Source organism: Elephas maximus, chromosome 12 (genome assembly GCF_024166365.1).
Source record: "Elephas maximus indicus isolate mEleMax1 chromosome 12, mEleMax1 primary haplotype, whole genome shotgun sequence".
Taxonomy (NCBI): domain Eukaryota; kingdom Metazoa; phylum Chordata; class Mammalia; order Proboscidea; family Elephantidae; genus Elephas; species Elephas maximus.
Window position 1 is genome coordinate 47,964,988 of NC_064830.1, and position 12,743 is coordinate 47,977,730.

The 12,743-nt window shown below is 38.1% G+C and overlaps 1 protein-coding gene across 1 annotated transcript in view; it reads left to right on the forward strand.

Moving 5' to 3' along the window:
- The window catches only part of WDR43 (WD repeat domain 43), a 59,512-nt gene extending 47,245 nt beyond the window's left edge, over window positions 1–12,267 (forward strand). The window contains exons 14-18 of the mRNA XM_049903049.1: window positions 595–658; window positions 2,993–3,106; window positions 5,571–5,640; window positions 10,515–10,564; window positions 10,664–12,267. Coding sequence (XP_049759006.1) covers window positions 595–658; window positions 2,993–3,106; window positions 5,571–5,640; window positions 10,515–10,564; window positions 10,664–10,843 — 478 coding nt within the window. The 3' untranslated portion in view covers window positions 10,844–12,267. The remainder of the gene's footprint in view (window positions 1–594; window positions 659–2,992; window positions 3,107–5,570; window positions 5,641–10,514; window positions 10,565–10,663) is intronic.
- The last annotated feature ends 476 nt before the right edge of the window (window positions 12,268–12,743 follow it).

The following is a 12,743-nucleotide window of genomic DNA, read 5'->3' on the forward strand; positions in this document are numbered from 1 at the left end:
ACCAATGTCTACAATATACAGGTTTGTCCTTTCTAAATTTTTTTTCCTGATCAGCTTCATTAATTAGCCTTTGACGCTCACAAAGGAAGAAGGCTAAAGAATTCATGATTTAGGCCAAGTTCACACATTTTTGATCTGTTTTTTTTTTTTTTTTTTTACTTTTAGTGTCGGGGTAGAAATCTTCACTGTTTGTGTCTGTCGTTGAATAGATGATAGGCTCAAACATGGGCTTTAATAAAATGTAAAATTGATTGAGCCCAGTTTAGATAAATATTGCTGCCTCGTTACCAGTTTATTACAAAATAATGAGTGGGTTTTAGTCTTGAATTGTTTTAGAGGAAAGAATTTTTGTCCTGTTTCCATTGCTTTGTGTCCCCCCGCCACCAGAGATTATTATAACACAAATCTCAGACAGACTCAGTGAAAAATGAAAGAGTGGTCAAGTTCATAGTAATTTATTATAATCATCTTAACAGAATACAATTTTTAGATATTCACTTTGCCTATCAGAGTTTTTCTGATTTTGAATTGAGTTGTATTTAATTTTGAATATGTGAACACTAGTTTACTTGGATTTTTTCCTTTTTTTTTCAGTGCTCTTTTAATGGTTCAGTGGCTAAAATGTGTGTTAACGGTTCATGCATCATATCTATCCACAGTAAGTCTTTTCAGGATAGTTGCTGAGTAGGAATAGTTTGACTTTCGTAAGGATTATACTGATGGCTAAACAAAACTATCCTCTCCATCTGTCCTCCAAAGCATCAAATGCTTCCTTTTTGATGCTTTGGAGGACAGATGGAGAGGATGGTTATCTCCAGGTACAATGACCTGAGCCATTTCATAATGTTACATTATTGTCTCTTATAAATTGGTCTGTTATGTAAAGTAATAAATAGAGAGAGCTTTGAGAAAATGTAGAAAGGAGAAAAGTTTATATATTGATATATTTCCCTTCAGATGCTTTTTATACATATAACCTTTACAGCAAAGTTGCCTTTATATTATAGTATCCCTTTACTTCCTTTTAAAAACTTCACCTACTGCCATCGAATCGATTCCGTCTCATAGCAGCCCTGCGGATGGTGTAGAACTGTCTGATAGGGTTTCCAAGGCTATAAATCTTTATGGAAGCCAGTGGCCACATCTTTCTCCTGTGGAGCAGTTGGTGGGTTTGAACTGCCGACCTTTGGGTTAGCAGCTGAGTGCCTGACCATTGCCTCACCAGGGATCCATAAAAACTTAAATTTATATATATGCTCACATGTTTGCCTATCATGTTCATACCTTGTTCCAAGAGGATAAAAGGTGTCTTGTGAGGATACATAAATGATCTAAATTAAATATTTAGTACCTGGCATTTTGTTGGGGCTGTCTGCTGTCAATTATCTATGCAAACGGAAGCGATGGAGCCTAAAATCTTCAAGTAACACCAGGAAAAAAAAACGAATTTATATGTCACAGTATGAGTTGGGTTCTTTGCCACATTACATCAGTTATATTTTAAGTTAGATATAAAATTATATAATTTGTTTTTTCTTCTTTTGGTTATCTAGCACTCACAATAGATTTTATTAAAAGGTTATAGTGGATAGTTTTGAAAAATTTGTAATTACTGTTTAACCTATAGTGCTTCCTTTTTTAACACACTCTCACCCCACTCCTGCTTGGTCACTGTCCCTTGTTCTCTGTCTCAGGCTCCTTTTGCTGTCAGTGGTTTGAAATGGGGAAAATTACTGGATAACCTGCTTTGAGGTTAGCAGTTTGTGTGTGTGGAGAGAACTCTGTTAGAGATGTTAGAATGGGGAAGAGACAAGAGAGTGTAAGAGTGGGTGTTGGGTCTCTCAGCTTGCAGGAATGTTGATTGATGAAGATTGGGGGTAGAGGTGAGTGGAGTGACTAAATGGCAAGGTGGTGGGCATGGAAAAATCACAGCACGCAGCAGGCCGTAAGACTCTGGCCGGGGAACAGGGGAGCTCATTTTGTGGCCTCAGTTACTTGCTTGGAAGTGAAAAGAGGCCTGAGAGGCCTTATAGTGAGATCCTTTCTGGAATCAACTCCTCAGATGTAACTACCAGAGTAGTAGTAGTGTAGCATTCAAGGTCATGGCAAAACAGACCAAAGAAGTGTGGTATAGGGAGCACGATTTCTCTCTTTTTAGAAAACAGTGATTTTCCTTCATGTCTTCCTTCGTTTCTCCCTTCCTTATACAGATAGCTAAGTACCATCTCTGAGCCAGGCATTAGGGGCTTAAGCAGTATTCAAGATACTCATCCCCATCTTCCTGGAACTTACTGTCTGAATGTGCTTGGATGCAAGGGAGATGATGTAAATTGAAATGTGATCATTATTCATTTTGTGTTCTTTGCTGTGTAAAGTTTATTAACATTTGAATGAAGCACTTATTTACCCTGAGTTATCAGAGATGGGAGGTCAAGTAAAGGGTAATTAAAAGGCAAAGAGTAGAGTCCTTTTTTTCTGTAGCTCTGGAGGGACAAATAATTTTCTGCTTTAATTTCTAAGTATGGTTCAGAGGGTTCGTTCACAGAATATGTTTAAAATTCTCTGATCTCAGCTTTGTACTTTATCCTACTGTGTCTCTGGCCTTTTAAAGGTATAGATAGTAAAAAGCTTCCCCTAGCTTGTTGGGGCCTCATGTTAGGATTAGATTCAGAAGAAGCCCCTGTTAGTGTCCTCTTTGTATTGACCTATCTGAAATAATTTGATCCATACAGAATAGTCCCATCTGCAGTTTTCTCCCTCCCGACCTTGCATTGTGATTTTCTAAAAACAATATTGTGTTTGTTTCGCTGTTAGGACATGGAATGTCTGAGATGTTGCTAGGTTGTGTTCCAAGCTACCTGCTGCCACTGGAGGTATTTGTGAGCAGATGCTGTCCAGTGGCGAAATACCTAGGCAGAGCAGATCATGGTTTGTGTGTCTGCAGATCTATATAATGTGATAATAGTATCAAACTTTGTCAATTTTTCCCCAGTTACCTGACCTGGTATCCCAGCTGAGGACACTCTATCAATTACTAGACAGCAGAGTCAGAACTTTCCAGAAACTCTCCCACCTTCATGGAAAGCTCATCCTTCTAATCACACAGGTGAGTAAATAATCAAATTGTTTTATGCTAAAACTTTTGCATGTGATCAGAATGGAGAGAGGAAAATGGACCTTTTGCCTGAACATTGAAGCTTCCTATTTCAGCAAGAAATTGGTAAATCAGAGGAGACACTAGATAACTGGGAGCTCCTAAAAATCAAACATTTATGCTCATCCAAAGACTTCACCCAAAGAATAAAAAGACAACCTACAGACCGGGAAAAAAAATTTGTCTATGACTAATCCCAGCATCTTACCTCTAAAATCTACACGATACTGCAAAAACTCAACAACAAAAAGACAAATAATCCAGTTTAAAAATGGGTAAAGGATATGAACAGACACTTCACCAAAGAAGACATTCAGGCGGCTAACAGATGCATGAAATACTCATGATCATTAGCCGTTAGAGAAATGCAAATCAAAACTACAATGAGATACCATGTCACCCCAAGAAGGCTGGCATTAATCCAAAACACACAAAATGATAAATGTTGGAGAGGTTGTGGAGAGACTGGAACACTCATGCACTACTGGTGGGAATGTAAAATGTTACAGCCATTTTGGAAATCGATTTGGCGCTCCTTAGAAAGCTAGAAATAGAACTACCGTACGATCCAGTGGTTCCACTCCATGCAATATATCCTAGAGAAATAAGAGCCTCCACACGAACAGATATATGCACACCCGTGTTCATTGCAGCAGTGTTTACAATAGCAAAAAGATAGAAGCAACCAAGGTGCCCATCAACGGATGAATGGATAAATAAATTAGGGTATATTCACATAACGGAATACTACGCATCGATAAAGAACAGTGAGGAATCTGTGAAACAACTCATAACATTGAGGAATCTGGAAGGTATTCTGAGTGAAATTAGTCAGTCGCAAAAGGACAAACATTGTATGAGACCACTATTATAAGAACTGAAGAAAAGGTTTAAACACAGAAGAAAACATTCTTTGATTGTTACGAGGGAGTGAGGGAGAAGGGTATTCACTAATTGGATAGTAAACCAAGAATTATTTTAGGTGTGAAGGGAAGGACAACACAATACAGGGGATGTCAGCACAACTGGCTGAGAAGTTTCCTGAATACAACCAAACACTTCAAGGGACAGAGTAGCAGGGATGGGAGTCTAGGAACCATGGTTCCAGGGGACATCTAGGTCAGCTGGCCTAACAATGTGTATTAAGCACATGTTCTGCATCCCACTTTGGTGAGTGGCACCTGGAGCAGAGGAGAATGAAGAACACCAAAGGCACAAGGAAAATACAAGCCCAAGATAAAGAAAGGGCCACATAAACCAGAGACTGACTCCGTCAGCCTGAGACTGAAAGAACTAGATGTGCCTGGCTACCACCAGCGACTGCCCTGACAGAGCACAACAGAGAATCCCTGATGGAACAGGAGGAAAGTGGGATGCAGACCTCAAATTCTTGTAAAAAGACCAGACTTAATGGTCTGAGACTGGAGGGACCCCAGAGGTCATGGCCCCCAGACTCTATGTTAGCCCAAAACGAAAACCATTCTTGAAGCCAACTGTTCAGACAAAGATCTGGACTATCAGACATAAAATGATACTGGTGAGGAGTAAGCTTCTTAGCTCAAGTAGGCACATGGCACTATGTGGGCAGCTCCTGTCTGGAAGCAAGACGAGAAGCCAGAGGGGGTCAAGAGCTAGTTGAATGGACACGGGAAATACAGGATGGAGAGAAGGAGTGTGCTGTCACTTTGTAGGGAAAGCAACTAGGGCCACATAACAACGTGTGTATAAGTTTTTATATGAGAAACCAACTTGGATTATAAACTTTCACTTAAAGCACAATAAAAGAAATTGATGAATCATGATTTGTTTTTTACCTTGGAGATGCTATGTATTTGACAGTAAGAATACTTAGCTGTGTCCGTTTCACCTTTTATTCACAGGTTCTGAACACATGGTATTTCAGCTGTTAAGGCAGTTAGGATTGGTTGAGTTATGGTGAAATGTTAAAACCAAAACCAGACCCACTGCAGTTGAATCATTTCCCACTCACAGCGACCTAGTAGGACAGGATGGAACTGCCCCATGGGGTTTCCAAGGGTGTAATCTTTATGGAAGCAGACTTCCACATATTTCTCCTGCAGAACAGCTAGTGAGTTTGAGCTCCTGAGCTTTTGGTGAGCAGCAGAGCGCTTTAACTACTGCACTACCAGGGCTCCTTGAAAACAAGCTACAAGATACTTATACAGTTAAAATTTTGGCTTGGAAAGGAATTGTAATCACTTCAGAGGGTTTCCTAACTTTTACAGAGAAATTCTTATATTTGAAGATGGTGTTTTTTTGTCCTGTATTTGATCCACATTGTATTAAGGCCGTCCATTACAGTGGCAGAGGTTGAGATTGGTGGGTGTGGTGGTGGCCATGATGCTTGGGATAAACTTATATAATGTACTTCATGATTGTATTTTATTATCTTCAGGTTACAGCATCAGAAAAAACAAAAGGAATGACTTGTCCTGGACAGAATGCAAAACTGGTGTATGAAGAAGGTAAAGGTTGGGGGTAGAGCGGGGTCTAGGATGAGAACATGTAGTTTTTCACATTGGCTTAGTTCTGTTTTCTTCATTTTGTGAAAATTTCAATATGAGTGAGATCGTAACTTGGTATACCTCTAATTAAATAGACAGACTTGTGGCCAAAATTGGCAAAAACCTGTAATCAAATAAAAAGAGTTGGCATAGATACAGTACAGTATCAAAAAGCATTAGGCATGGAGGAGATTAAGATAGAACACTATCAAGAAACTGTATGCAAATCCATTAACAAACCTAGATATGGTAGGTGATTTCTTAGGAGACCTTAATTACCAAAACTGACTTAAAAAAGAGAAGAAATGGGAAACCTGAATAAACCAATAGCTTTAAAACTGATTTAATCAAAATGTCTCTGGGAAAACTCTACCAGGCCCAGAGGTTTTACAGTTGAATTTGATCGAGCCTTCAAAGAATTTTTTTTCAAAGACTAAATCATCTTTGTTATATGCAAATATTTAGACGTTTTATGAGCAGAGCATAGCCTCGTTGACAAAACCAGCCAAGGCAGTCAAGAAAACATTTTTAGATCATCCTTAAACATCTTAAATAGCAAATCAAATCTAACAGTGTATAAATAAAATAATCCAACATTTCCAAATACAGTTTAGTTAAAGAAATAATCTGAGCAACCTGTGAATTTAAGAGAATTTTCTTAATTGAATAAACCTTTATCAGACATTATGAAGTTTTAGGAGCAGTCCTACTAAAGTCAGTAACAAGACACTAGTGTACTTTTTATTGTTTTTACACCTCATTGTATTTTTTTAGAACATTGGATTTTGCAGGTGTTATGCTTGTCCACATAAAAATACAACAGAACCTGCAGTCGCATATAATAATGAGGGCTATCCAAGTCAGCAAGTTTTCATGGATACCAAGAACAACAAAAAGAAATCAATAGCTTAATTATATCCCAGCAGTAATTATTCAAGGAGCCCTGGTGGTGCAGTGGTTAAGAGCTACAGCTGCTAACCAAAAGGTCAGTAGTTCAAACCCACCACCAGCTCCTTAGAAACCCTATGGGGCAGTTCTGCTCTTTCCTATAGGGTTGCTATGAGTTGGAATCGACTCGACTGTAACGTGGTTTTTTTTCTTTTTTAAATAGTTAAGGAGCTCTGGTGGTGCAATGGTTAAGTGCTTGGCTGTTAACCGAAGTCAGTGGTTCGAATCCACCAGTGACTCCATGGGAGAAAAGACCTGGCGATCTACTCCTGTAAAGATTGCACCTTAGGAGAACCTAGGGGGCAGTTCTCTTGTCATATAGGGTTGCAAGAAATAACTAGTCAGAAAATTTATTAGGAAAGATCTTATTTACAGTAGCAGTCAAAACTGAAGTTCCTAGGAATATATATTAAAAAAATGAAGTAAAACCTGTATAGGGAAAATTAGAAAACATAATTGAAGGACATAAAGCAATAAGTTTATTGATAGGCCAGCAATCACAAACTCAAGTTTCCATACTGTAAAGTTGCCAGTTATCCCCAAATTATTTTATAAATTGAATATTTTGGGTTTTTTTGAGAGCACATGGGACCCAGAATAGCTGTGATTTAGATGAACAAGGTGGGGAAACTTGCCCTACCAGATACCAAGTCTTAAAAAGCTAAAGTGCTAGAAGAGACAAATCAATTAGACCAGATACTCCTGAAAAGCCCTTGAATCTTTGTGTAAGTCTTGGTGTTTTGACATTGAAGGCATGTTTTATGCCATTGAGGGAAAGCTAACCTTGTCAGTAAATGCTGGAACAACTGATAATTCATATGAAAAAAAATTATCTATTACGTTGTACATCTCTGTTTCTATTATTAACCTGAGTGTATTAAAGGAAAGTTATTAGAGAACAGTAACAGTAAATGAATATATGATAGATAAGTTATTTCCTGGAGGAGGAAATCCAGGTGACTAATAAATATATAAAGATGACCACTCTGGGGTAATGTAAATTAAAACCTGAGTGAGATGATATTTCATACTCTTGATAAAACACAAAAGACAGTGAAAATACTCGAATGTTGGCAAGGCTTGGAGAACTAGGAAATCCTGTTGCTTGTGGGTATACGTGTACTTTCTTTTTAGAGAGCCAATTAGTAACCTCCAGAAAATTTGAAAATGTGAATATCCTTTCTTTCATGGGGTACTTCTCAGAGTGTTCCCTGAAGAGTTCTCAGAGTGTGTCTGAGGACCCGTAATGGTCCCTGAGCTCTTTCCATGACCTCCTCCGTTTTCCAACTAATTAAAGTCAGACAAAGAAACTTGCAAAAATATAAAACAGTGCTGCTCTTTCAGCAAAATTTTTTTGTTTTATAAAAAATTTTTTGCTAAAATATGTTACATTAATGGATTGGTACTGTTTGTAAAGAAATTAATATTTTTTAATATTGAAAAAAATTTTTTAAATTACAGTTTTAATTTTTAATGTGTGGTAAATGCTGATAGATGTACCCCCATAAATGGAAGCTCTTTGGAGCCCTCAGTTTTTTAAGAGTCTATAGTGGTTATGGGAAACCCTGGTGGCGTAGTGGTTAAGTGCTATGGCTGCTAACCAAAAGGTTGGCAGTTCAAATCTGCCAGGTGCTCTTTGGAAACTCTGTGGTGCAGTTCTACTCTGTTCTGTTGGGTCGCTATGAGTCGGAATTGACTCGACGGCAGTCGGTGTGGTTTATTTTGGTATAGTGGTTGTATAGTGGTTAAGTGCTATGACTGCTAACCAAGAGATTGGCAGCTCAAATCTGCCAGGTGCTCCTTGGAAACTCTATGGGGCAGTCCTACTCTGTCCTATAGAGTCGCTATGAGTCGGAATCGACTCGATGGCAGTGGGTTTAGTTTGGTTTTTATAGTGGTTGTAAGTCCAGGAAGTTTGAGTAACTGGTTTGAAAACGTGCAAAACAAAGCATATGTAATTCATAGACACACACATACGTTGCAATTGTGTAACAGCATATGTGGGATAAATTCAGCTCAGTGCTTTCTTTTGGGAAAATGGCTTAGTAGAGGTGCATATAGAGAGTTCCATCTGTATGTAATGATTTATTAAGAAAAAGTAAATATAGGAAGAATGCTGAGACCTGATAAAGGTAGGTGTTAACAGGTACACAGGTGCTTGTTACATTTTAAAAGGCACTGATATTTCACCCTTGAATAATTCACTATGTATTCTGTCTCTTAAAAATTAGGAACAATAGTCAACATAATTAGAGAGCATTAACACATGTAACAGAATTAATTCCCTAATTTCATCCAGTGTCCCGGCCAGCTTCAGCTTTCCCAGCTATCCCTAAATGTTCTTTAAAGCTGCCTTGTCCAAACTGGGATCCAGTCTTGGTCCGTGGTATTGAATTTGGCTGCTGTATCACTTAAGTCTCTTTTTTAAGTCTTCAAAAGCCCCTTTTTTTCATGACACAGACTTGCTGAAGAGACGGGGCAGCCTGTTCCATCTACTTACCCTACTTTACTGGTCTGTCTACTTGCTTCCTCTTGGTGTTTAGTTTGTTTCTCTGAACTCTACAGTTTCTTAAACTGAAAATCAGGCCTAATGGCTTGATTAGATTTTAAGTCGAGCATTTTAAAAACATGCATCAGTGCTGGTGTGTTTTCATGTTGCATCACATTAAGAGCCACATTCAACTTGTTCCTCTGTTTATGATACTAGGACTGGCTTCTCCTGCCATTAAGACATTTCTATCCCGGTGTGCAGAAAGTAACCTTGCTGTGCTATTTGACTGTTTTGTTTCCCACAGCCGCTCATCTGACAGCCTCAGTGCCAACTGATGGCCTTCCTACAATCAGTACTTTCATTATGGGTTAAAAATTAATGCCAACTCTTCCATTTTTTCTACAATTACAAGCTAGCATTTTTCTGTAGATGTTTTTCCTCATCAGTTGGGTCTGTGTGGTGACCCAGAAATGGCTTAGTTTTTGCAATGAGTTTTTTTGTTTTTAGAGTTTTGGTACTTAGTCCTTCTCAGCTCTTTTTTAAATTTTTTATTGTGCTTTAAGTGAAAGTTTACAAATCGTCAGTCTCTCATATAAAACCTTATATATTATACCTTGCTATATAAGTTGCTCTCCCCTAATGAGACAGCACATTCCTTCTCTCCACCCTGTGTTTCTGTGTCCATTCAGCCAGCTTCTGTTGCCCTCGGCCTTCACATCTCTCCCCCAGACAAGGAGCTACCCAGATAGTCTCATGTGTCTCCTTGATCCAAGAAGCCCATTCTTCACCAGTATCATTTTCGGTCTTGTAGTCCAGTCCATTTCTTGTCTGAAGAGTTGGCTTCGAGCATGGTTCCTATCTTGGGCTAACAGAAGGTCTGGGGACCATGACCTCTGGGGTCCCTCTGGTCGCAGTCAGGCCATTAAGTCTGGTCTTTTTACTAGAATTTGGGGTCTGCATCCTACCGCTCTCCTCCTTCAGGGATTCTCTGTTGTGCTCCTTGTCATGGCAGTTATCTATTGTAGCCGGGCACCATCCTCGGGCTGATGTAGACCTTGATTTATGTGGCCCATTCTGACTCTTGGGCTCATACTTACCTTGTGTCATTGGTGTTCTTCATTTTCCTTTGCTCCAGGTGTGGGTTGAGACCAATTGTTACATCTTAGATGGCCGTTTGCTAGTGTTTAAGACCCTAGACGCCTCTCAGTGACATCATGAGTAATTAATATAATAATTGTGATTTTATGCAGATAAGAATACAGACTTAATGTTGCTTAGATTGTTGATTGCTGAAAATGATATTTCCAAAATTAGAAGTCTGCTTGTGTTTACTTTTTAGGGCTGTGCCCTCTGCTTTGTTCACAAAATTAAGGCTGGATTTTTTTCCATCCCACAGAATCTTCTGAAGAGGAATCTGATGATGAAATAGCAGATAAGGAGTCTGATGTAAGTGATTGAGTAATTTGCTTCCTGGTATAAAAACCCCCATACTCTGTAAGAAAGATGCCTTCATGAATACTTTTCTTTGCTTAATATTTCTACCAGGATAATTGGGATGAAGATGACGAAGAGAAAGAAAGCGAGAAAGATGAAGATGTTGATGAAGAGAATGAAGAGGAAGATGAAGATGCTGAAGAAAAAGATGAGGAAAATGGTGAGGACAGAGATGTGGCCAGTGAAAAAGAATTAAATGGAGATTCTGAAAATGAAAGCGAGGAAGAATGAAGACAGAAAAAACAAGCCAGTCAAACTGTATAGACTCTGGCTCACCTTGTCCAATGCTGCCACATTCTCCTGAGGAGGGCTGTCTCCCTGACAGGATGCCAAGGGCCGTTGCACATTTCCAAATCCGTAATGGTGGTTCCAATGCCACCTCGCTGTCCTGACCACCCAAGACTTAACTGTGTAAATAAGAGTGTTTCATTCAAATGTTAATAAACTTTACACAGTAAATAGACACATTTTCTGCAATGTACTGACATGAGTGTCCAATATATGGTATATTTTTATAATATCCTGGTATATGATTGGTTATATCAAGAATTGACTTAGTGAAGATTAAAGAAATTTCCTATGGGGCTCAAAAACTGGACTGTTGTGAAGGTGTCAGCTCTTATCTCAGGCTGGTGTCTTTCATCAAATCCAGATATGATATAGCACTAGTAAAAATTTCTTTTTAATTTGGTACATTTTCATAAAATGAGTGAATAAGTAAAAAAAACGAGTAAAAAATGACTGATTTAAAAAAAAAAATTACCAATATATCCCTAGCTTATCTATTAACTGTGGAAATCTGACTTGAGTCAGGTTGACTATTTGGAGTACTTCCCCAAAAAGCCACTTATTTTTTAAGCTGTCACGTGAAATATTTTTTTAAAACAACAACAAAATTATGATAATTAAAAAACGAAAGAATTAGCCATATTAAGAATTTTTCTTGACTGCGAATTGCCGGTAAAGAATTATCAGTGTATATAGATTAGAAGTGCACATTACCTGCAATTTTAAAAAAATAATTCAGTTATAGCTGCTTTTGAAGAGGTTTTCATTTTTATTTAAAATACTAATGGATCAAAGAACAACTCTTTATTTTTTTCTCTTTAGTTTTAGATATTAATGATAATCTTGTTAGAATTTTTTTCCAAAGAAAATATTTTTATAATTCAGTAATTTAATGTTTTCCTTCCTTTTCATTACCCACTCTTGGCAGTGTTAGGGTATCTGTTTACCTTTAAATAATAAATCTGACTCAAGATTTTTTATGTGTGTATAAACAAGTATTTTGGTGTGCTACTAAAGCCTTTTCAAATTACCAGTAAATTTTTTTTTTTTAATGAACCAGTATTTAACGCTCACTAGGGGACATGCAGGTGGAAGCTCAACTTTAGGAAGGGCTGAGGAGATGGGTTCCCTTCCCCAACCCCATCTGTGAATATGTAAAACACAAAAACCATTATCTTTTAGGGAGTTTTTAACATCAGTAGCAGAGATTTCTGTGCTCAGCTAAGGGCTGGAGCCGTAGAAGCATTTGGGAAAGCAAGTTTGAGCCAGCTACTGGTATAATGTACAGTTATATTTGTCTATAAATGGAGCTGTTTATGGCAATTTAATATCATTATCTTTGTAAAGTGAATAAATATTCATCTTGACCCAGTGCTTGTCCTGTGGTATATGTAGAGGAATACAGCCACATGTTCGGAATTGTGTTATGAGGGTTTTTAAAAAGTGATTTCACTAGATGCATGCTTTCAAGCTTGTTGATGACCTTAGGATAACCCAGAATTTGTAACGAAGTGGAAGAACCAATAATTTTACGTGCGGTGAAAGCTAGTTCTTGTTGCAGGCCCACTTGACTGAATTGCAACTCCACAACCCCAGGCTGTAGTGACAGTAAGAGGCATGTGCTAATCTACTGGGTCTCGTTTTGTGGTCAGCTGACACCTGGTTTCTGAGTCAGATTTCACTTACATCTGACCCTACTTAAACAAATGATGACAAATATGTGGTAATTGCTTACTAAGTATTTTTTGGTTTAGAAAAGTTGGGTGAAATCCAGAGGTTTCATTAAAAATAATTTTTGTACTTTCAAGGTATTTTGTTTTTTGTGTGTGTGAAGAGGAGAGGT